The sequence below is a fragment of the Trematomus bernacchii genome, unplaced genomic scaffold (assembly GCF_902827165.1).
Source record: "Trematomus bernacchii unplaced genomic scaffold, fTreBer1.1, whole genome shotgun sequence".
NCBI lineage: Eukaryota > Metazoa > Chordata > Actinopteri > Perciformes > Nototheniidae > Trematomus > Trematomus bernacchii.
The window spans coordinates 1,774,668-1,800,216 of NW_022987792.1; the positions used below are offsets into that span (position 1 = coordinate 1,774,668).

The 25,549-nt window shown below is 39.3% G+C and overlaps 2 protein-coding genes across 2 annotated transcripts in view; one reads left to right on the forward strand and one right to left on the reverse strand.

Annotated features, from left to right (window-relative positions):
- The first annotated feature begins 7,983 nt into the window (after positions 1-7,983).
- On the forward strand, positions 7,984-21,476 carry atp1b1a (ATPase Na+/K+ transporting subunit beta 1a). Its single transcript, XM_034149729.1, has 6 exons — positions 7,984-8,269; positions 13,182-13,310; positions 15,700-15,855; positions 17,715-17,902; positions 18,671-18,754; positions 20,125-21,476. Exons 1-6 carry the CDS (start codon positions 8,176-8,178, stop codon positions 20,380-20,382), a joined length of 909 nt encoding a protein of 302 aa, XP_034005620.1. The 5' UTR covers positions 7,984-8,175; the 3' UTR covers positions 20,383-21,476.
- nme7 (NME/NM23 family member 7) overlaps positions 21,205-25,549 on the reverse strand; it is a 47,606-nt gene continuing 43,261 nt past the window's right edge. The window contains exons 11-12 of the mRNA XM_034149728.1: positions 25,000-25,107; positions 21,205-21,556 (exon numbers count right to left, since the gene is read on the reverse strand). Coding sequence (XP_034005619.1) covers positions 21,524-21,556; positions 25,000-25,107 — 141 coding nt within the window. The 3' untranslated portion in view covers positions 21,205-21,523. The remainder of the gene's footprint in view (positions 21,557-24,999; positions 25,108-25,549) is intronic.

Genomic DNA, 25,549 nt, shown 5'->3' on the forward strand with positions numbered 1-25,549 from the left:
TTCTTTTCCACTTAACGCTGGAAGATGTATGGAAGCACATGTGTGCCAGTAAGAGAAAACCAATAAGTGAAATCGGAGAAATAAAACACATTTTTTTAAACAGATCTTGTCAGTAAATGAGAAACTTTGTCAAACTACGTGATTTAAAATAACTGATGACTTGGTATGTCGAGCAACTTTCTAAGAAATAATGACACATGTTCTCAATATAATGACAATATCTCAGAATAATGAGAAACGTTCTCAAGTTATTCCTTTATTTTGTGAAATAATTGAGTAAAACCCCATAAAACATTGAGAAACTTTCAAAAAAATTACAATATCTTAAAGTTATTTTCTGGTTTCTCATAATAATATGACACTTTATCCAATGTTTCGTTATTTTGTTTAAAAGAAAATAGCAAATCGCTTAAAATATATTTAGTTTAAATGCTGTTATTGAAGTCTTGTTTGAATAATTTTCACATTTTTTTAAGAAAGTTTCCCACTACTTTAATAAAGTTTATTATTTGAAGAAGTTTCATATTTTTTAGATAGCTTCTTATTACATTACATTACATTGCATTTAGCTGACGCTTTTATCCAAAGCGACTTACAATAAGTGCATTCGACCAAGAAGATACAAAGTTGAAGAAAACAGAATCATATAAGTACATCAGGTTTCATAAAGCCAAAACATTTCAAGTGCTACTCAACAGGCTTTAGATAAGCCAGTGCTTAGTTAGTAAGTGCTTTGTTAGAAATTCTATCGCTCCAAGTGGAGTCGAAAGAGATGAGTTTTCAGTCTGTGCCTGAAGATGTGTAAGCTTTCTGCTGTCCTGATGTCAATGGGGAGCTCATTCCACCATTTTGGAGCCAGGATAGCAAACCGACATGTTTTTGCTGAACTTGGGTCCCCCTCGCAGTGCGGGTGCAGCAAGCCGTTTGGCTGATGCAGAGCGGAGTGCACGTGCTGGGGTGTACGGTTTAACCATGTCCTGGATGTAGGAAGGGCCAGATCCATTCACAGCATGGTACGCAAGTACCAGTGTCTTGAAGTGGATTCTAGCAGTTACTGGAAGCCAGTGAAGGGAGCGGAGGAGCGGTGTGGTGTGGGAGAATGTAGGAAGGTTGAAGACCAGACGAGCCGCTGCATTCTGGATGAGCTGCAGAGGCCGGATGGCACATGCAGGTAGACCAGCCAGGAGGGAGTTGCAGTAGTCTAGGCGTGAGATGACGAGAGCCTGGACCAGAAGTTGCGTCGCTTTCTGGGTCAGGAGGGGACGTATCCTCCTGATGTTGTAAAGAGTGTATCTGCAGCAGCGGGTTGTAGCAGCGATGTTTGTCAATTTAAAACAACCAAGCTGTATCTTTGTAATTATGAAGACAATAATTGCAACATTCTTGATAAATCTTCAAAGTGAGAACTGGACGGTCTGTAAATACTTCAGAAGTAAGAATGTTGGTCAGTGAGAGACTCCTGCACACTGCACCGACTACATTTTCCAAGTTGTTATTGTCTTGTGCACCTACCTTTCACAAATACAGGGAGATGTCATGTTTGTCAGGTTTCTTTCCAAAGTGCTGACAGATTTACAACCCATAGTTTGTCAATTGTGCACTAACAAAGTCCTTTCAAACTCTGTGTAAAGTTCACATAAGACACTTTTTCTTATGATAACGCAGCACAAATATACCCATGGAGTTGCATTTTCTAACTGACTACAGTGATACAAAGTTGCCAATAAAACAGAATACAGACCATAAGCTATTTCCTTTAACAGAAAGGGGAGTATGGCTCTGATATCTGATAGGTAATAGTGGCATTACAACTGCTATTAACATAATCTACTAGGTTTATGTGGACATAAGGAGATGGTCAAATGGAATGAATGATATGGGATTATTTTAAATACATGAATTCCCTTTTTTTGGTTATTGGTTGTTTATTTTTTCTTTTACCTGTGTTTCTGATCTGTCCTGGTATGAGGGTTAGATGGAAGTGGGGTCTCATGTTATGTCCACTTATTTATATTTCTGTATCTGTTTCTTCTCTGTCTTCAGTTAGTAGACGATACCTCCATGAACATTTTACATTTCTGAGCCTTAGCTTCCCTCCCTGACTGACGAGGTGCAGAGGCATCACTCAACAGAACATGAACAGGAGTTTAAACACGACAGAGAGAAACTTAAGAATGTATCACACCTGACTGTCAGAATAATGTGTTTCAGTCAGCACCAACTCTCTGAAGATGCTAATAATTTCACTGTAACCGCATGTGGCCGCTTTGATCTTTATTTATTGGACTTTTTTTAAATGAGGCTTATTTGCATAGAAAGGAGTCAAATCTGCACCAAATGTCTGCATATCATAAAATTCAAATATGTCTAAGTAGTGGCACAAAGAGGCCATTTGTCTGGCAGTGCACTAATGGCGCATTTCCACTACAGGGCCTCGCTCTGCCTCGCTCGGTGGCTAGGCCTCGTTAGGCCTTAGCCGATCTCCATTTAAAAAGGGTTTTTTGCCTGCCGTCTGTCTGCAGACTTGTCAAAGCATTAATTCATGGTTTTTACTAACCGGTATCAGTATGTTGTTACTTCGGCATTATTTTGAAACGTGTATTACAATTAAATCAAGGTCAAATATGTTCATTTTGTTGCCAGCGATTCTCTCTCTAGTTTAGCATACTCAGCCCGACTCAGCCTGGTTGTTGGCCCGGAAAGAACCACGATTTTATGGGGCCAGAAAAACTGTGAAATAGTACCCGCTAGCCGGTACTACGCCAAGTGGAAACGCAACCAAAAACGGGCCGGGCACGGCACGGCACGCTTAAAGCGAGCTCCGCGCTGTAGTGGAAATGCGCCATAAGTGGTGCATTTGACGTTTTTCAGGAGATTTACACGTTTCTTTTTGTCTTATTCTCCCCTGTGTGTAATGTAAAAGGTGTTATCTGTAGCTGACACAGCAGCTTCAGACTCCTTCATGTGTTTATACCAGCAATAACTTTACTGTTTTGGTTCAGTTTTCTCATTAGTGTTGAAGTTCTGTTTACATCACAACGCTTGGATAAACTCACTTTGTGATTCCAGCGCAAATGACAAAAATGCTACTCTTGAGTTCAAAGTGAAAGTTTAAGCTGTTTCTGAAATGTATTACAGGCTTACAATTTAGAAAAAAACTCTTAAGTCGTAATCTAAGATGTGGCGACTGTGTGCTGTAGTGCGGTCGTCTTTCCATCAGAAGGTTGTGGGTTTGATCCCAGCCCTTGCAGAAAAACATGTCGATGTATCATTGGGTAAGATATTTAACCCAGAGTTGCTCCCGATGGCTAACGGTGTGTGAATTTGTTGTATGAATGTTAGTTACTTGAGCAAATGGCACATTTCTCTGTATGAAGGAGGTGTGAATGGGTGAAAGATGACTTGTAGTATGTAAACACGTTGAGGGGTCGTAAGGACTGGTTAAAGCGCTATATTAGTGCAGTCCGTTTAACATTTACCACATCCGTCGCGGTATTTGTTTTAAACTAAAATAGCACCAAACAAGAAAGCTATTGAGACTTCTCAAATAAAAAAAATACTAATGAATAATTTGTATACGTCTACTTTAAACATAATTGTTTTTAATTTCATGTTTTCTTTTGTAATGTTTTATATTGTTGTCTATTGTATGCAAATAATATGTTAAAATGTTCACTTTACAATATGAAACACCTAATATTTTAGATCTATTTTTGCAAGAATATTATGCTTGCTTATTTATTGGTATTATTTATCTAAACCCCATCATACGCATTTCTTTCTTATCGAATGGGCTTTTTATATCTGCTGGCAACTGTTCCCTTACAAGCTTGTCATAAACGTTTGAAAACAGTAGTTAATGCAGGAAATCCATCCCCACCAACTTGTTTTTAAGTTCCTTTTTCCCCCTGCCTCTCTTTATGCTCTGACCACAGAAGTTTGTTTTGCAGCGAGGTGTTTTGCTCTGCGATGGTATGTTTCCCTGTGGCCCGCTGCATAGACTCACTATTGTTGATGAACTGTGGTCCGGCTCACGCTGCATACCAGATATCGTCCACAACCTATCTCAGAATGCTGCACCTCCTGGTAATCTTGGCAAACCCTTGATCTGTGCAAACAGTGGTCTGCTATGTTATCACTGCAGAATCAATAGTCCCACAAAGGAGTGTATTACATTGTTTACTTATAATGGTGTGAAAACAGCCCGGGAAAATAACACTGGCTGTTTTATTCTGGACTGAACAGAATCACTGCTCATACGAAGTTGTGGAACGCGTCCAATTTAAGAATACAAGAGTCTTTCCTTGTTTGTAATAACGGTAAAACTGGTTTATTTTGTTTAATTTAAACTTGCACTTCTCACTTCCTATACATACTTTACTAAAACGTTTCTATTATCTGTAATAAAAAGGAAATTTAACAGTATTTTGCACTAAAATGTGTGAATTTAATGTCATTATGGCAGCCATAAGGACAGATGGCCCTTTTATATATGTTATCAAGCGGACTACTGTTGCTGTCTGTTGCTACAGAAGCATAAAGCACTTCCTGTGAGTCAGAGGATTTGTAGGCACCTGTTATATTCATGTAAATTCATGAAGAGATTACTGAGCGGGCCAACAGGCACAGGCCCAAGGACCTAAAGTGTTTAACAGCAAAATGCCCCTCAAAGAGACAAGTACCAACCCACAAGAGACTCAAAATCACAACAAAGAGACATACAACAACTATAAAGAGACATACAAATACCAAAAGGGACACAACATGACCACACTGAGACACTAAGCACTGATTAAATGTGTAACTTGATGTCTCAGTTTTCTCCAGTATATCATGGTAAAACTTCACTACATCAAATCTTTACTAACATCATCCAACACCACACAAAAAGAGAACTATTTCCCAAAAACCATCAACTACTAACTAGAATTGTACAGATAATACAGAGTATTAAACCTCAAAGAGATGACCATTAAGAGGCACAAAATGACTACAAATCGACTCAAAATGACTTTAAAGAGACATGAAGTGACCACAAGACACAAAACATCAACAAAGTGGCTAAACAACTATAAATCCTGAGTGTCTTGCTACTATATATAGTAAAGGTTGTGCTGCCTTGTGTTTGTCTGTGCCCAGGGGCCCACTGTCTAATAACCACATGTGTGTCCTACGGTAGATGTTGTAAAACCTAGTACAAGATATACCGGTATGTTCAGTGACTGCTGTTTTTTTTACAACTGTCGAAAGTGTCACACAAAACATAAAAGTTATGTGGAAATCTACATGAGTACTGTGCAGTGCAGTTGTGTATTTGCTTGACTTCCTTCACAGGGCTTAGGGAATGAAGGCAGACAAAGAGAGTACAAACTTTGTTTATATGATGTGGGAGTTCACGACTTTAGACTGTGAGTTGACAGGAGACTTGTTAACACTTGCCAGGCATTGATTCAGCTGATCATATCACAGTTTTCTTAGAAACACTGTTTGCATAGCAACACAATTGTTCTTGGATTGCAATACATTTTAAGTGACTCTCCAGAAATCTTTCCATTACTACCAGCAAGAATAAAGGTAGGCTACTGTCTATGTCATTATCTATGTTTATGGAAAAAGAATGGCATAGCTATGATGGCTATTAGTATTTAGCATTTTTTATTTGTTCTGCTTATGATAATGCAGAAATGAAATTACATATGAAACACTGCTTTCTATTACTCATGTTCATGTTGCACCAAACTCACATCCCTTAACTTCCCAGCACACATTGTCATAATTTTCTGACTCATCACCAAGTGACTCTGAGTACACTTCAACTAAATATAGACTACTTATCAGAACAAAAGCAACAAAAAAGTATTCTGTTCCACAAACTTTCGCCATATCAGTGGTTAGTTCAGCTAGAATATGAAACTAGACATTCCTATGTGAGTGTGTACATACATATACACAATTAAATATGATGATAACAGCTGGACAGTGACATTTGAACACCTCCTAATTTTAGCCCTTGGCATCAACAGACCCTAGTGACAACGACTGCATGCACACATAAGGGAGACCCCCAAATGTCAAAAAGTTATTACAAATGCCCTATTTTATTTTATATTTTGCTAAAAGTCAACATTTTAAAAGGCTATTTGGCTAAGAGTAACGGATTAACACTTAAGATTGTTATCCAAAAGTTAGGGATTTATAGTCAATACAGTTAACAGTAGGCCTAAGGGATAAACGGTTGAAATAGGCTGGTTAGTTAAAAGTAAGCCAATGGATGGTTAAAAGAGCTATCTGAAGGCTATTGATAAATGGTTGAAAAGGCTAGGTAGCTCAATGTAATGGGTTAACAGTAGAAATAGCTAGCTAAAAGTTAATGGCTGAAATAGAATAGTTAAAAGATAAGAGTAAGTAATAAACAGTTGGAATAGCTCGTTAGCTAAAAGTAATAAATAGTTAGCTAAAATAAACAGTTTGGCTAGAAAGCTAAAGTAAAAGATTTGAAATAATTAGCTTAAGTTGTTTGGATAGCTTAAACTAAGGCTTTATCGGTTGAAAATGGCTAGCTAGCTCAAAGTAATGGATGGTTAACAAAGGTTTGGATACATGGTAAACAGGCTAGTTAGCTAAATGTTATGAGTTAACAGTTGAAATAGTTAGCTAAAAGTTAACACTGAAATAGCCTAGTTTAAAGCTAGGTATAAACAGTTGAAAATAGCTAGTTAGCTAAAAGTAAGTTAATTAGCTAAAAGTAAACAGTTTACAAAGTATTGGATTTGAAATGGGTAGCTTACGTAGCCTAATGGATAGCTTAAAGTAGGGGTTAAATGGTTGGAATAGCTAGTTAGCCAAAGGAAATATACATTTTGTTAGCTAAAAGTAAACAGATAGGCTAGTAAGCTTAAGTAAAATATTTGGAAAAGTTAGCTTAAAGGTGGGGTAGGTAAGTTTGAGAAACCGGCTCGAGATACACTTTTTGTTATATTCCATGGAATGCTCTTAACATCCCGATAGCAATGAATATCTTAAGTGCTTTGACAAAAAATCCATAAAAAAAATTCATCTGTGGAAGCCGTAGTAGGCTACTGTAAAAAGCACGACCAATCATTTTAGCCGGCTCGGCTAAAATAACTGGATGGCCTACCTGCCTGTCAGCCTTCCATCTGTGCACAAACTTATCTCATGCCCTCATTGTTCATGTGCGTGTTCGTGTGTGTTGGAGGAGGGGCTCTGTAAGGAAGTGGCAGATTTCTTCCGGCTGTGCATTTTCAAATTCTAGAGCACTCGAGCTGGTTTCTCCAAAATTACCTACCCCACCTTTAAGTAGCCAAATGGAAACATTTTTTAAAATAGGCTAGCTGGCTAAAAGTTATGGAAAAGCAGTTAAAACAGCTAGCTGTTAGATAATTTTGATATAGAGTTAAAATAGTTAGGTAGTAATTTTGATATAGAGTTAAAATAGTTAGGTAATAGTCAGGCTAATGGATATAATTGTTCAAGTTAAAATAGCAAGATAGAAGTAGGTGATAAACAGTTACAACAGTTAGCCAAAGTAGGCTAATGTAAAACCTTTTAAAACCTTCTGCTTCAGATGAAATAATAAACAATATCACCTTTATTGTAGTAAATATTGTAATACATAATATGGAAAAAAAGATTGGTTGCACACCTGTCATGAAAAGTTATAGTTAGAATCAGTTCATGGCTCTTTTTTAATAACATAAATTATGTATCTAGCTTTCACATAGCAGACTATTAGAGACTATGACGTAACAATAGTATTACATATTAGTCGCCACGTGAGTTTTTGGAAACCAGGGGGCTGCAGTGGTGACTGTTTCCATGGCACCGGCATCATTTAAAACGATTGCCGACTGTTGGACGTTTTCTGTCTCTATAGCCCCCCTCCCTTCGGTTCTCTCTACGCAAAAAGCGGAGGAAGATTTTGATTTGCTGGCTGCAGCCCTCCCTCTTGAGGGGGGTAACTTATTACGGGAGTTAGCAGGCGGAGTCGGTTTCCCCGAGAGATAAATTGTGTGTGTGGGTATTATTGGAGGAGCCGGGTACGATACTGTCCTTTCGCATTTCCTGTGGGGCGACTGTTAACACTCGGAGCTCGAAGAAGGAGAAGAAGAAAAAAACCCGTTAAATATTCGAAAAAATAACGGGGAGTTTTTAAATATGTCGGCTAACAAGGACAGCGACGGCGGTTGGAAGTCATTTGTGTGGAATTCCGAGAAAAAGGAGTTTTTGGGGCGAACAGGGAGCAGTTGGCGTAAGTATTCAATCCTTTTATTTCACTGAATGTACAGCTGCAAATATGACATAAACCAACAGGTTACCCCCTCAAGAGAGTGGAAACAGTTTATTTGCTGTTCTCCATTTCCTGCCTGGAGACACACAGCACCTGTTAGATCTGACATGCTGCTGCTGCTGCGTCGTGACTTCGCCTTTTCAATGGAGGCTGTGTTAGAAGTTGTCAAATCTCAATTTACAGAAACAGAATAAGTCCGCCCCTAAAAGACACGCCACATGTCTACTAGTGTTTCAAACATTCACATATTTTCAACTACACCTATTACATGGTGCTATATGTGAGTTATTTGCACAGAAAACGTGTTTTAGCTGTTTTTTGACAAGATGTTGGATGTATGGTTAATCAGAACACCTCCATTAGTCCCACATAGAGGACATTTACATTGTTACACCAAAAGTGAAGAGGCAACATATTCATTAAGAGGCAAGCATAACATATTAGAGATAGAAATTACACAATTTACAAGAGTACACAGTAATACAGTGTAATAGGAACTGATTAACAAAGGCGTAGCTCAGATATGTATTAAAAAACGCCCTTTATGAAAAGGTCATCCTGAAGGACGTCTGTGTGTTGGCCCAGGACTTTTCCACTGATCCAAACAGTGAAAGTTGTTTATTTTATCCTCCACATTGAGAAGGACATTTATTCCTCCCAATAACAAGCTAATCTGCTGGCTCCTGTTTTTAACAGGCTTAGCTTTCACTCAAAAAAAAAACAGAGATTAGTGGATCCAGTTAATCGTTTTACCCGTTTCCAATACTTGAAGACGGTCAGCAATGCTTGTTGATTTGATAGGATGAAACATACTTTCAAACAGCACCCGTTAAGCTCGTTATATGTGTTATAAATGGCTTTTTTGGTGTGTAAAAGCATCCAGGTTGGTCCAGACACGGCTCGGTAACACGGTGCTGGACTGATCACGACTCACATGTCTCTAGGGCCCCCCCCTCCATCTCAGACTTAATTTCCACTGAAAAAAGGGAACATTCGTGGGCTTTTCTTTACCAGTTTACAGGCTCTCATTCCTCAAAAGCTTATCATAAAAGCTCACATATTAAATAGTTTTTTTCTGATTCTGAGGCGGAAGAAAATCACAGTAATGCTGCCGCAGCTCTGTGGTAACAATCGTCAATGGCGAGCTACTTAAAGGTGAAATATGTAAAACCGTAACACGTTTTTAGTGTAGTAATACTGTTAAATAGCATTTATTACAGGCTTGGTGTGTCGTGAGGGAGGCTGGTGTCGCACTAACTAAAAGCAACAGGTAGACTATGTCTGCCCTTGAGTTGCAGAGTGCAACACATTTGGAATAATCTTAATTATACGTTGTTTAACGTGTGTATTTCTGCTGTTTCCATTATGAGGAAGAAGGTGAAATGTCTGCTTCAATGTCAGACCTCAATGGTGGCTCATTTCTTGTTTTTTTGTGACATTTTGAGCTAGATGAATGTGTCTGAAAATGCACCGCAGAGCTGGTAAAGTCCAACATAAGAAGGCAGTCAGTAAAAGTGGAGAGACATGGTGTGAATGTGGTTTCTCTTCACAACACGCTGCAGCAGTCTGGTGGGGGAGGTGCTCTCCATTCAAACTCTGCCTGTCACCACCAGTAGGCCACTTCTTTCTGTCAGCTATTTACATGTCTGCCTGTTAGTATATCTGGATTTTCAGCTACAAAATGGTGTTGTGTCCTTCTTAAAGCTGCATGGATTTCAGTCAAATCAATTGTTCAACTAACAGAAATAAATGGGCATACTTGATTTTTCATTTAAGTCATTTTTCATGGAAACAAAATGGAGATGTCCTGCTTTATATCTTACTAAACTGAATATCTTTTGCCTTTGGACAAACATAAGAAATTAAAAAGGCTTTTAGAAAGATGTTTTAGACTAAAATACTAATCAATAGTGAAGATAATCCTTAGTTGCAGCTCTAGTACTTCTGTCACTAATGCGCATTTATACATAATTGACTCTGGCTATGTATAATCACAATGACTACATAATGCTTTTAACATTCTTCGAAATGTTACTTACTATCCTGCAACTATCGATCTATTTAATTATTGATTAATCTGCCAATAATGTTTTCAGTTAAAGGATAATCATTTAGTCCGAGCCACTCTTAACATGCCTTGTTCTGTCTGTTTAAAAATCGAAATAACACACAGAAATTTGATCATATAAAACAATAAAAAAGGAAGAAATCATCTCATGTTAAATGCTGAAATGAGAAACTATAAGGAGTTTATGATCCCCGCTTGACTAACAAGTATTATGGTTCATTGATTATCAAAACAGTAGCCAATTATTTTCTGTCAATTGACTGATCGCCTTAGCTCTAATTGGTATTAAATAGATGAAATCACAGGGCTGACTAAATCAAATAAGGCCTGTGTGTAACTTGACACTGCCTGGCTGACACGCCTATTTGACTGCATTTCACCTGCCTCCATGAGCCAAAATGTAATATGTTTTGCATAAGCTTTTCACCCATACGAAAGATGCTGAATGCAACATTAATTTGATATCTTAAATGTCAAAAACTCAAATAAATCACTGCTTTAATTATAGTGAATTCACTGATTAACAGTCTTGGTTTTCATACTAAATCGTTCGACCATAAAATATTGAGCCAGAATAGTAGCAAATGCTTACAGTTTAAGCTTTAAAATGACAAGAAACAAGCACATTTTGCATCAATAGATGTTTCTACATATAGTTGTAGCTTTAATTCGAATCCCTGCACATTCTTCCAGGAGTGTCAGTGTATGGTTTCCCTTTCAACAGGTGCATCACGCAGCCTTGCTACGGTTGCTACACAGACTCCATGGAAAATAGCTCGCCGTGCATTTACATTAGCAGCAGGTGCTCTGAGAGGCAGCGGCAGCCTATAGGCACACAACATCAAGCCTGTATACATTTATCAGATCTGCTGGAAACACTACTCCGTATATTTGAATACGCCCAAACTCTGCAGCGGGAGATAAGGATGTGCTGCTCGGGCTGCTGTTAACCCGGCAAACTGGTTTCTCAGGGGCTGATTTTACACGTGCAAACGTGTAAAGCAGAGGGAAGACATTTTGGGAAGGTGCCACAACAACAGCACATTCATGAGAAAGGGACGGGGAGATGAAAGCCGTCTGTCGGTTTTCAGGCACCCAAAATCAGAAACAATAAGACGCCAGGAGAAGGCTGCAACTGTACGTCAGGGATGGAGGAAACAATCTGGCAGTAGATACAAAATGATATCTGATATGCAAGAAATGTCAAGGCCCTGTCCTATCCCTGCCCAACAGGAATATTATTATATTAATAATTACTCCTAAAAGGGTGCATGGGAGATAAGATAAGCCTTTTATAGGGTTTACAGCTTAATGCAAGTAAGATTTAAAGCCACATGGAATTACATTTAAAACCAATTTAACACACAATGTGATCTTAATGTGAAAGGAATTTAATAAATATATGTGTAACCAATTAAGGCAAAATCAGGAACAACATCATTTAGAGATTTTAATACCCATTATTCCTTATATTTGAGATATTAAGTATTCAATGCATTTAAAAAAAAAAACATTTTAAAGATCCACGGGGACTTTGTACTACTGCAAAAAATAGGTTTGTCACGTTTTTGGGCTGCTTTTACAGTTTACACCAAAAACCTGTAAATCTGGGATTTCATTCAAGCTTGTTTAGTAAGATGAAAATCACCAAGAGGCCTTCTATTGTTTACATGTTGTTCCTGGAGACATCACAGTTAATCATTGATAAAGAGGTTTGTTTAGCGGGATACAAAACAGGAACAATCGGCTGAATCTCAGAGTGATAGAAACTTAATTACCAACATAAAACATGCAGCCTACTTAGAGCACTCGTCTAGGTGTCTTTTGAACTGTAAGCAAACAAGAAATGCTAATTAACCGGGTTTCTGTCTGCATTAAGGGCATGAACAAAGCCCGGGAACTCAGGACAGTGTTGGGACAGTAAGTGGTGACACATTGAGGAGGAGGAGGAGGGGGGGGGGGAGGCTCCTGTTGTTGTGTAATTGGAGTACATTTTAAATTAGGTTGACAAGAAAAGCCCCTTCATGGAGTCCCTACTGTTCGAAAATGGCTTCCATAATGAGGAGAGAAAGGTGTGGTTGATGGACGGTCTGTTGAAACTGTTCTCAAGGTTTTTCTTGCCTCCTGCAGTCCACATTTGATCCTGAATGCTAACCCCCTGTTTTAGTGTACTTGGAGTTGACTTAGATGTTGCTTGATTAAGATCATTTTTGTTTAGTGGTCATTAAATTCAACTTGTTTCTCTACTTTAACATTCAAAATCACCTTCTGATTAACGGTGTAAAGTCTTGGAGAACAATTTACTGTGATATTTAGAACATTGAGAAAGTGCTTGAATTGAACTCATGTAAACCTACACTCTTTTACTATTTGAATACAATCAGAGTTAAATGGAGTGCCTGTAAAGTAAACAAAGTGACAAAACACATTGTTTACTTTGGGTAAAAGACATTTGGTTAGATATCATTGCGCAATTGCATTTTAAGCCCAGTGTTTAGATGTGACAACAGAAGCTTCTGGGTGGATTTTAGACTTCCAACCCTTCAACGTTCTCAAATTGTAATCTTTAAAAGCCCTACCAACCGTGTAAAGAATTCTAAGTATTCCAATGTTTTATTGACATCAAGCAGGAGAAAAACACTCACATGACATTGGCTAAAAACCAGATCATGTTTGGATTATATATATATATATATATATATATATATATATGACTGAAAACATGAATGATCATAACATGTGTCGATTAATTCACTCTCCATTCCTTTCACATTGTTAATAACATTACATTTTCTCCCCCTACAGTTAAAATCTTCCTGTTCTACGTGATTTTCTACGGATGCTTGGCTGGCATTTTCATTGGGACCATTCAGGCGCTGCTGCTCACGCTGAGCAACTACAAACCCACCTATCAGGACAGAGTCGCCCCCCCAGGTAAATAAACATCATTCACCTATCTTATTAAACATTTGCTTTAAAGGAAAAGGATCTGCTGTCTTTACTTATGTGTAACTTGAGGCTAAAGGCTTTGGGGTTCTGTAGTGTGTGTGTGTGTGTGTGTGTGTGTGTGTGTGTGTGTGTGTGTGTGTGTGTGTGTGTGTGTGTGTGTGTGTGTGTGTGTGTGTGTGTGTGTGTGTGTGTGTGTGTGTGTGTGTGTGTGTGTGTGTGTGTGTGTGTGTGTGTGTGTGTGTGTGTGTGTGTGTGTGTGTGTGTGTGTGTGTGTGTGTGTGTGTGTGTGTGTGTGTGTGTGTGTGTGTGTGTGTGTGTGTGTGTGTGTGTGTGTGTGTGTGTGTGTGTGTGTGTGTGTGTGTGTGTGTGTGTGTGTGTGTGTGTGTGTGTGTGTGTGTGTGTGTGTGTGTGTGTGTGTGTGTGTGTGTGTGTGTGTGTGTGTGTCCGTTGGGGTGTGTCTTTGAGCTGCTCTTCAATCAGCCGTCTCTCTGACCTTACATAGGTTCAGCCATTTTGTCCTTCACTCCTCTCTCAGTCAATGTTTCCCTTCAGGCTGCAGGGGGCTGGTACACCCATTGTGACTGAAATGATTGTCCCACAGCCGACATGTTTACACACACACACACACACATACATGTTGGTACCAAAATGATTTACCTTTGCCAGGGCTTAGGGGCCTGTAAAGCTTGTTTTTCTGCAGAAATATTTCTAATCTGTAATCTTGTGAGAGCGTAAAAACGCCGCTGCTGCAGTGGAGCGTTTTGAGGTTTTCCTGCGAGAGTCTGTGCCCAGAATATCTTCTTGTTATGCCAGCAACGTCATATTTTTTTATAGCAGCTATTGTAAAAAGACTTGATGCTCACAGGGTTTAGTTTGTCACCGGCTTTGAGCAGCAGGAAGTGTGGCTGCTTTGAGCTGAAGTAAGTTTCCAGTAGTGGCATGATAAAGGAAGCAGGGAGCCCGCCTCTCACTCTCAGGCTAAAAGTTTCCATTGTGAGAGAGACACACGTGAGAGAGTGTGTGAGTGTGGGGGCAGGGGATCGTGGTGAACTTTCACAGGCCACCACTGAAACTCAAACGTTATTTCTGACGCTGCTGCTGCTGCTGCTTCAATAACTCTCAGAACTGTGACAGCAAATAAACAGACACGAGCGCCAGGATCATTAACGACTTGTTTCCTTTCACTTGCCATTGCTCCGTCCTCGTGCCACGCCTCGCTGAGATGCCTCTGTGTGGAAAATTACTGACAGAGACCATCTGAGGAAATCCCCAAGACCCCACGTTGAGCCGTCCTAAGATAATAGAGCAGAGGCTCTAACAAAGAGCAGCTCAGAGGAACTCTCTTCACCAGGAAAAAACAGTTCAGAGTGGTTTTAACGGGCTGCAGCAGATGTTATTTGGTGACATTTAAAGCTTCATTAATGGGTTTTATCTGAGTCCTTCGCTGTCTTTTGTCACATTTTATGACACCATGACACTAAAAGTCCTCAAAGAAATATCCTGAATGTCAAAAAGTAATACAATTTGATTAAATTAGTTAATATATATATTTTAAAATGCAACTGTCTTAAATAAATAAGACCCAGTGCAGGTTTCCCTTTGTGTGCAACAAGCAGTTTTGTCAGAGCTGTTAACATGTTTCAAAGACTACAATTTATTTGGATTAACACAAAATGTTTGTATACAAAATCATTTTTCTGGAATTTTGGAAAGGATACCATCTATCTTTAATAAAAATGGACCTTTGGACTTTAAAACTTTCTGTAGTAATGTGATGTTTGGATTAACAGCAATGCTAATCAGCCACTACTGGAGTCTCATTCTACTAACAGTATAATACTTATAGAATAGAATATGGAGGGATGAAACCCTCTTTTAATGGTCACACATGCAGAGCACACAGCACACGGTGACACGTGTTCTCTGCTTTTAACCCATCCTAGTACCAGGAGTCTAGTACTAGGAGCAGTGGGCAGCTATTGTACAGCGCCCGGGGAGCAATGGGAGTGAGGGGGGAAGGGGGGTGTCCGGTGCCTTGCTCAAGGGCATCACGGCAAGGCAGGAGGTGAACTGGGACCTCTCCAAGTGGCAGTCCGCACTCCATATTTAGGTCTGGTCGTGGACTTGAACCGGCGACCCTACGGCTCCCAGTCCAAGCCCCTACTGACTGAGCCACTGCCGGACATTCAGTGTAGACTTATCTGCAAAAATACAAGGTCTAAACACATTGAATCGACATGAAATGAAACATCTCTGCCGCCTTGGAAGCTTCACACTCAATTCTTCAGTCCTAGTTGTTTTTCCTCTCACATGGTTGCATTCATTTCTCCTGAAATCATTCATAATTCTCTCAAACATTTGTTTTGATTCTCAGGTCTTTCACACACCCCCCGCTCAGTGAAATCTGAAATTGCTTACACCAAATCTAACGAGGAGAGTTACAAGAAGTACATTGACGACATGAACGCCTTCCTAAAGGTGTACGACATCGATATACAGACGGAGGAGGGACATTTCGAGGACTGTGGAGGTGAGTCGTGCAGGGATTATTCTAGTATTTTATATGAAGAATCATTTCACTGCTGGAAGTTGTTGTATACATATGCAAGTGTGTATATTATAGTATACTTTTTAACTAGTATTCTGTGTGTTAGATTTAACCATTGGTCACGCAAATCTAAAATCAATTTACCAGTCCTTATGGAGATTCGTAACCTGCCTTCATTCATACTCTCTGTGTGTGTGTGTGTGTGCAGGAATGAGTCCTTAAACCAGGGAATGAGTTAGCACTTTAGCTCTACTAGTTTGATGGGTTTTTCTTAGACGCCGTAAATAAGAGATTTACATTTTGTTCTACAACATTAATCCGTAAAAAAAACACACACTGATGAATGTTCAAGGATTTAACACGTCTTAAAAACTGCGGTTGTGTCTGAATGAGACGACTGAACGTCAACACGCCCAACATTAGTCTCCCAGCAATGGTGATGTGAAGTCATGTGACCTTGATGTAGTTCTTTAATAGTTAGCTTTTGACTTTTAAGATTGCATTTAACTGTTATAAAAGTAGTATTAATATGTGGACGCTATCCAGCTGCACAAAATATATATATAGTTATATACTTATTTTTTGCCGGTCAAAATGTCCGTTAAAGTTGAAATCTTCCGGACAAAATGAGAAAAGTGCCGGTCAAAGGTCTTCTTTGTCATTTATTGAGCTTTAAAACAAATTGATATGATTCGATATTAAACAAACTAATTATAGTAGATTAACTCCATTATTCAAAAGTGTACAGTAACTTACGATAACACGGGAATAATGAACGGAGCGCTCTCTCCCTCCTGACAGCCCGTCAGTATCATGCAGCTCGCGGACCCAGTAATGAGTGACCCGACAGTAAAACTAAACATATCTATAACTAGTTTAGGTTTGAGAGGTAATTAAAATAGCTACGTGTGATGTTCTAACCTGAAGTGTGTGTGTTGCTCCGCTCACCGCTGCAGGTGATCATGCAGAGCTGCGTGTCGACTCGTCAGCAGCAGCTGATCTCTCTCTCCCGTCAGATTAGACTTCACTCGCGTTTATGTCCATATCGATCAGATCCAGCTAGTTCTAGCTAATGATATGACTACCTGCTTATTAAAAGACACCTCAACAATAAGCGTCGCTATGCAACCGGGTGAGGCCACAAAGTATAGCGCAGCATTATGCATTTGTTTACATGCCCACCGGAACCCCGAGGCATTACCAACAGATCAACGCACAATCAACCCATACAGGACATCTCTTTCTCCACATTAAGTGTTAGACATTAGAATTGACTATTCTTGTCTGTCACATACTCTTCTTGTCTGTCACACACTCTTCTTGTCTGTCACATACTCTTTTGTCTGTCACATACTCTTCTTGTCTGTCACATACTCTTTTGTCTGTCACACACCCTTCTTGTCTGTCACATACTCTTTTGTCTGTCACACACTCTTCTTGTCGGTCACATAAGTGGCGCAACTGATGCGGTATTGTGCTAAGGGAAAATTATTTTGACCGGAGAGATTTAGATTTGCCGGTCTTCAGCATATTTTACCGGTCATAGTCCAGTAATTACCGGCTAACGGGAACTCTGGTATATAGACTTTTTGCACTACTTTTAATTTTGTATTTTAGTATACACGTTGCATTGTTGGAGGAGCTCGGGTCAGAAGATTTTCATTGCCATTTCTACACTGTAGCTTTGAGCATATGACAATAAAACCTTTGAATCTTTGAAAACGTTTAAGTATCACAGGGAGATGCTACCTTCAGGGTCAGCTTACAAAAAGATAGTTCTTCCGTGCAGCACTCTATTCACCTTTTTAATTTGAGGTCTAATGTGTGTTTCCTGTGCGCAGAAACTCCTCAGACGTACATCGAACGCGGCGGTCTGGAGGACAGCGAACTCGGCCAGAGGAAGGCGTGCCGCTTCAGCCGCAGTCTGCTGGGCGCCTGCTCCGGACTCAAAGACACGCACTACGGCTTCAAGGACGGGAAGCCCTGCCTCATCGTGAAGCTCAACAGGATCGTCAACTTCAAACCACGGGTACGTTCACCTACCTTTTTATTATCTTTGCTTTTAAATGCCATTCTCTTAATGTCTTTCATTTTTGTATAGCACTTTGAATGGCCTTGTGTTGAAAGGTGCTATATAAATAAACGTGCCTTGCCTAACACTTACAGCACTACAGCTTTGATTTTGTAGCTTCATTGACATTGTTAAAGAGGTCATATTAAGCTTTTTGGGGTTTCTCCCTTTCCTCTTGTGTGATATATAGGTTTTAGTGCATGTTAATGGTCTGCAAAGGCTGAAATCCCTGTGTTCTCTCCCATCACAGATCACATGTTGTTATAAGGGTTAGCTGATGGTGTTTAGCCACCCATTAGCTAAACGGTTGGCTGATGTTGTTTCAGATGTGTCACATTAAATGTTCACTTTGGAGCAGTGTCTCCGCCAGGCCAGGGCTGAGAGGGCGTCCACCCCGAGAGCGGGAGGTGTGACGTCACGTCGTGTTTGGCAAGATGACTAAGCCTTATATTCTTATTGTAAAGTTGAACCGAAACGACTTTATGGAGCATTGATTTTTATATTATATCGTTTTTCTAACAAGGTTTACGACGCAACAGAGTGCAATACTCAACATAACATGAAAGTAGCATATTTGACGTACTATACGATCAATAATATCAATTTGTAAAGAAACAAAAAGGAGATTTTAAATCTATGCATCTCTAGGAATCACCCTCCCCCCCCCCCCCCCCTCCTCACATGCTCAGGGTGTTTTTAATTAACCTCTCTCTCTGTTCTCTTCAGGCTCCGACCAACAACCAGTCTCTCCCCGAGGCGCTGCAGGTCAAATCTCAGCCCAACCTGATCCCCATTTACTGCAAGAACAAGGTACGTCTGACCCGCTCTGTCTATCATACAGCCAGTCATTTAGTGACTCAACTCAAACCCTGTACGGCACATCGGAGCTACTTGTTTACTTTTGGGTTTACTTTTCATGCCACTTCTACTCCACTATAATTCGAAGGGAAGTATTTTTTACTTAAACAGCATTTGATTCATCTTACAGGTTTACTTTCAACGTTACTTTAATAATTCGTTTTCTTGCAATAATGTATTACTTAAAGTACAAATTGCTTATTATACATACCCACTTTTACTAAGAGTGTTTCTTGTATTTGTAGCTTTCCTATCTTGTGTTGCACCGTTATTAGACACCTGATTACCCCAGCAGATCAATCAAGGATTATCTTATCTGAATACTTCCTCCATTTCCGTTGTTTATACACAACATGTATCAGGCATGGTGTCCGCGGGGTGCGAAAATTAAGGCTATTAAAAAGTATTAAACAGCATTTTCCAAGGTATTACATTTTGTAGCTTGTTTTCAATAAGTATATGAATTGTCCAAAGAGGTTGTATTCTACAGTCTGCCTGAATGTAATCATTGCGTAGGTGTGTAGTGTGATTCTGTGTAGTTTATTTATGGCATCCCGTTGGGTTTGACGTCATCTGAACAGGACATCGCGCGCTCACTGCTTGCAGGAATCCTGAAGTCACATGTAAAACCTTTTAAGACCTTTTTTAAGACCCTTTCCATACATTTTAAGACCTCATCGCCACTTGGAGTTTTAACCGGTTACCTTGGCGACACACTTTACCTCACATTGACTATATACAGTATTGATTGTCCTTCCTCCTTATCTTCCAACCATTTGGACGCAGACTTGCATTTCCCCATAACAATGTTGTTTAACAACCGGCGTAAACGGACCTTTGCGCTATCAAGCAGTGAGCGTGCGATGTCCTGTTCAGATGACGTCAAACCCAACGGGATGCCATAAATAAACTACACAGAATCACACTACACACCTACGCAATGATTACATTCAGGCAGACTGTAGAATACAACCTCTTTGGACCATTTATATACTTATTGGAAACAAGCTACAAAATGTAATACCTTGGAAAATGCCCTTTAATACTTTTTAATAGCCTTCATTTTATCAGATTTATCAACTTGTAATACTTTTTAAGACCCCGCGGACCCCCTGTATGTGTAATTCGTGGCACAATTCAAACGGGATCGAAAGATAATCTTTCTCTCTCCATTGACTTCAATACATACTTTTTCTGAAATAAGGTCCCATGGAGCTCCCCGGAAAGGGAGGGACTTCGCCTCTCTATACAAATAAAGTTTGATTTGATTTGCTGTTAGAAAAAACAGGTCAGATTTCTAACTTCCACTCTTGTGTTTGCAGAGAGAGGAAGATGAAAGTAAGATCGGAGAGATCAAGTACTACGGCATGGGCGAAGGCTTCCCCCTCCAATACTACCCGTACTACGGCAAGCTGCTGCACTCCCAGTACCTCCAGCCTCTGGTGGCCATCCAGTTCACCAACCTGACCCTGGATCAGGAGCTGCGCATCGAGTGCAAAGTGTACGGCGCCAACATCGACTACAGCGAGAAGGACCGCTATCAGGGACGCTTTGACGTGAAGTTCACCATCGCCTCGTGACCTCAGCCGTGAACGAGCACTCTCATTTTGAAAAAAAGAAACACCCGATAATAAAATGTAGAGCAAATTAAAAAGAGTTCAGATAAAAAAAAACACCACTAGTCTTTGAACATTCATCATATACAGGACCTACACTTAATCTGTGTGCTTTACACTAGCTTTTTCCGTGTGTTTGTCGAGGGTTAGAATGTAAAATACAAGAGTAGCAATAGCAAATATTTATTCTACTGAACATGAAAATATTCCTGGAGCCATGGGATGCGTTCGTGTATTACTGTAAAACCGCGATTCCACTACTGACGTGTAGCGAGCTGTGTTGTCCCCGTGTGTCATCCTAACGTGGTTTCTATATATTTTTGGAGTGTCACGTGCTGTAGTCCAGTCCTGTTGTAATCTCTTCTGTCTTATGTCTGCTTTAGTGGTCCAAGGTGTGTGTGTGTGTGTGTGTGCAGGTGTTACTTCATGTGAGAGTGTGTGTTAATGTGCTCTGACTAACTGAAATACTAGCATGGTACTCTGAACCTTTACGGCCCCGTGTGTGAGTAAATGACTGCGCTCCATGGAAACCTTTTTTTTGTGCGTGTTTCTTTATCCACTGTGGAAGGATACATCTGTACACCTTTTTCTGTGTTGTTCACCTTAGCTGTAGGATATGGTTTGATGACATTTCTGTTTGATACTTCTTAATTCGTTAGAGTAGAGCTTTGTGGGTCCAGCCTAGAAGCCTGTCATCTCCACGGAAACGGTGGCAACTCAGTGCTTTGAAATCTGTTTTGCTGGAGACATCACGTGACGTGGTGCAACTTACTATTGAATGTTTTTAGCCATTTTCATGGTGGAAGAATTTTATATTTATGCAGTTGTACATTTTTTTCAAAGTGTAAATGTATGAATCTAATACCAAAGTCGCTGGTCAAAAAAAAAGAAAAAAAAGTTAGAATATCAGAGGCAATGCAGTATCCCGTTGTAATAAGATGTTTAGTTGGTGTGAAAAATACTTAATTCAATGTTGAAGATCACAAACACTTGTCAGGAGTCTGCTCTTGTCACTTTATTTAATCTGCATAAGGCTGAAACAATAAACAGAAAAATGAGACAACTGTGCTTTCTTTGAATGTGCAGAACATCACTTCCTGTCGCTTCACCTGTCCAGAATCTTGAAGAAATACTCCACCTGTGAAAAGGGAAAGAAATTAGTATTTAGTGTCTCTACTTTAAAGAGTCCTCTCCTGCTGATGTTCAGGTGTATATCAGTATGTAGTGTCTCTACTTTAAAGAGTCCTCTCCTGCTCATGTTCAGGTGTATATCAGTATGTAGTGTCTCTACTTTAAAGAGTCCTCTCCTGCTGATGTTCAGGTGTATATCAGTATGTAGTGTCTCTACTTTAAAGAGTCCTCTCCTGCTCATGTTCAGGTGTATATCAGTATGTAGTGTCTCTACTTTAAAGAGTCCTCTCCTGCTGATGTTCAGGTGTATATCAGTATGTAGTGTCTCTACTTTAAAGAGTCCTCTCCTGCTCATGTTCAGGTGTATATCAGTATGTAGTGTCTCTACTTTAAAGAGTCCTCTCCTGCTGATGTTCAGGTGACAGAACTGACTCCACATTTAATTATAAACCAGTCTTTACTCGCCACTCTATGATAAACACAACAACTCAGAGGTTGTTACAAGAGGGATAATATTATAAGATTTAAAATATATATTAAGAAAAAGTCAAGAAATAAAAGTGGATATTCTCGGATGTTTAAAAAACTCAAATGAACAAGAAAAAGTCACAAATATACAAAGAAAGGGTTGGTTATTCTGTCAGAATACAAACTAATAATATGCGAGAAAAAAAAGTTGGATTTAAATCGCACAATTATGGGAAATAAAGTTGATTATTCTCTAAGATTATTTTTGCTAAATAAGAGAAAGTACACATATTTACTAGATAAACTGTTGTTGAATAATCTCTAAGAATAAAGTATTAAATATACAAGAAAAAAAGTCACAACTGTATTTACAAATATGTGAGAAAAGCAGGTTGGATGGTTTCTTTTTTAAGCCACAAATTTGCAAGGAAAAAAGGTGATTATTCTTTAAGGAAAAACATATATTTACAAAAAATAAATGTAGAATAAAGTGTCAAATTATACGAGAAAAAAAAAAATAAATACAGGAAATAAAATGAAATATCTGAGATAACAAAATGTACCACTTGGCAAAAATGAATGACTTCATAATCTCAGAGAATACTTTGATTATTTTCTCGTTAATTTACCATTTTAGTTGCACTTATCCAGGTTTAAATAATCCTAAATGAATAACTTTATCTTGAGAGACTCTGAGTTTCTTCTGTTAATATCTCTGTTAATCATGTTCCCTTACATTGCTGACATCAGAACAGAGAGGGAAGAGTTCAGAGTGAATTCTGCTAATAACTCTGTTAATCATGTCCCCTTATATTGCTCTAACACCAGCTGTAGACATCAGAACAGAGAGAGAAGAGTTCAGAGTGAATTCTGCTAATAACTCTGTTAATCATGTCCCCTTATATTGCTCTAACACTAGCTGTAGACGTCAGAACAGAGAGATGGTAGAAGATTCAAGGCTTTTTTTTATTGTCACTATTTTATCAGTTTTATTGTGTTCCACTGTTGGAGGAGCCTGTGACCTCAGATTTTCATTGTCATAACTACACTGTAGCTAAGCACAAATGACAATAAAAGCCTTGAATCTTGAGAAGAGTTCAGAGTGAATTCTGCTATAATAATTCTGTTAATCATGTCCCCTCACATTGCTCTAACGCTAGCTGTAGACATCAGAACAGAGAGGGAAGAGTTCAGAGTGAATTCTGCTAATATCTCTGTTAATCATGTCCCCTCACATTGCTCTAATGCTAGCTGTAGACATCAGAACAGAGAGAGAAGAGTTCAGAGTGAATTCTGCTAATATCTCTGTTAATCATGTCCCCTCACATTGCTCTAATGCTAGCTGTAGACATCAGAACAGAGAGAGAAGAGTTCAGAGTGAATTCTGCTAATATCTCTGTTAATCATGTCCCCTCACATTGCTCTCACGCTAGCTGTAGACATCAGAACAGAGAGAGAAGAGTTCAGAGTGAATTCTGCTATAATATCTCTGTTAATCATGTCCCCTCACATTGCTCTAACGCTAGCTGTAGACATCAGAACAGAGAGGGAAGAGTTCAGAGTGAATTCTGCTAATATCTCTGTTAATCATGTCCCCTTACATTGCTCTCACGCTAGCTGTAGACATCAGAACAGAGAGATGGTAGGAGAGCTTCAGAGTGAATTCTGCTATAATATCTCTGTTAATCATGTCCCCTTACATTGCTCTCACGCTAGCTGTAGACATCAGAACAGAGAGAGAAGAGCTTCAGAGTGAATTCTCCCGCTGCCCTTTGTGTCCCCTGATGGTAAAATGGCAGCTCAGTCTCCGGCTAATGTTTAACAAGGAGTCATTTGTGCAGCGACAGATCAGGAGGGAACAATGACGCTCGGCGGTCAGACCCACTCCCTGGGAAACAATGGTTTTGTTTCAAATCCCTCCTTCTCTCCCTCAGAGTGAGCGAAGGAGTCATGAGACCCGACTCAAAACTTCACAGAGAGTCGGGGGCTTTTTGTTCTCGCATAGAAAAAATGCAAAGGTAGCTGTTTATGCATCACGATGGCAAGAGTACACACATCCTGTACTCAAGTAGAAGTACAGATACTCATGTTTAAAAAGTACTGACTAAACTTCTTTACTCAAGTAAAAGTAAAGAGGGCTTTGAAATGTACTTCAGTAAAAAGTACCCATAACTAGCAGCTGTTTTAAAGAGTACCTGACCTCCCTTTATATTAATAGAACAATAATGTCATTGTTAGCTAATGAATGTTTCCATGCTGAACAACGGCAACATGACAACGTTTTCATTGGTCCCTCTTCTTTAGAGAAGACCAGGAAATGATGGATACACGGATCGTGTTCAAATCAATAGGCACGCAATGACTCTAAATAATAATGATCACGCCACCAAACACACATTCAAACTAAAGGAACCAGCCTGTTTGGAAAATGTGAGAAGTAGAAAGTACAGGTATTTGGGTTCAACATGTAAGAAGTAGAAAGTACAGGTATTTGTGTTCAACATGTAAGAAGTAGAAAGTACAGGTATTTGTGTTCAACATGTAAGAAGTAGAAAGTACAGGTATTTGGGTTCAAAATGTAAGAAGTAGAAAGTACAGGTATTTGTGTTCAACATGTAAGAAGTAGAAAGTACAGGTATTTGTGTTCAACATGTAAGAAGTAGAAAGTACAGGTATTTGTGTTCAACATGTAAGAAGTAGAAAGTACAGGTATTTGTGTAAGAAATGTAAGAAGTAGAAAGTACAGGTATTTGTGTAAGAAATGTAAGAAGTCAAAGTAAAAAGTCGTCAGAAAAATAAGTCATGGAGTAAAGTACTGATACCAGAAAAATGTACTTGAGTAAAGTAACAAAGTATTTGTACTCCACTACTTCCCACCTCTGTCCTGGAAGACAAAGAGGAAACCTATCATGTCAGATGAGAGGAAGCACTGTGGGTGTTTTCTGCAGCAGTGCATGGTGGGTAAATAAAAGAGCCACCCACCTCCAGAGGACCGTCTTCAGGGAGGTCCGTGCAGTGGACGACGTTCTTCACTTTGTCTTTTCCGTGAAGAGCACGCAACGTGTTCGGCCGGAGGTGACGGGAAATCTCCTGTTGGAGGAAAACATCTCAGCTGTGATTCCTTCCTCAAACATTTGTATTTCTCTACCCTTAAAGTCACCGGGTTAATCGCAATGAGATCACACACATTTGTTTTATAATGGAGACCTGGCCAAGAACAGAACAAACACAGTTTAACAAAGCCTAAAACACGAAGTATACTTACTTAAATACACTTTTGAGGTACTTGTACTTCACTTGAGTACTTCCATTTTCTACAACTTAATACTTCTACCCTACAACATATCAGAGGCAAATATTGTACCTTTCACTTCAAAGAAATTATAGATGATTATTATTACAGATAAACCTTAAGGCTCCTTTTCCCATTTTTGTTCTTACTTTTGGAAAAACAAATCACAGAAAGTCCTCTGACCGAAGATTTCAAATGTCATATTTCAGGTTTGAAAGAGGAGATAAGTAAGGTAGGAGT

Excerpts from the sequence above, each read along its gene's own strand:
- atp1b1a (XM_034149729.1), top strand. The coding sequence starts at position 8,176 with ATGTCGGCTAACAAGGACAGCGACGGCGGTTGGAAGTCATTTGTGTGG. Across the intron at positions 8,270-13,181 it reads GCGAACAGGGAGCAGTTGGC|TTAAAATCTTCCTGTTCTAC; the intron begins GTAAGTATTCAA and ends CTCCCCCTACAG. Across the intron at positions 13,311-15,699 it reads GGACAGAGTCGCCCCCCCAG|GTCTTTCACACACCCCCCGC; the intron begins GTAAATAAACAT and ends TTTGATTCTCAG.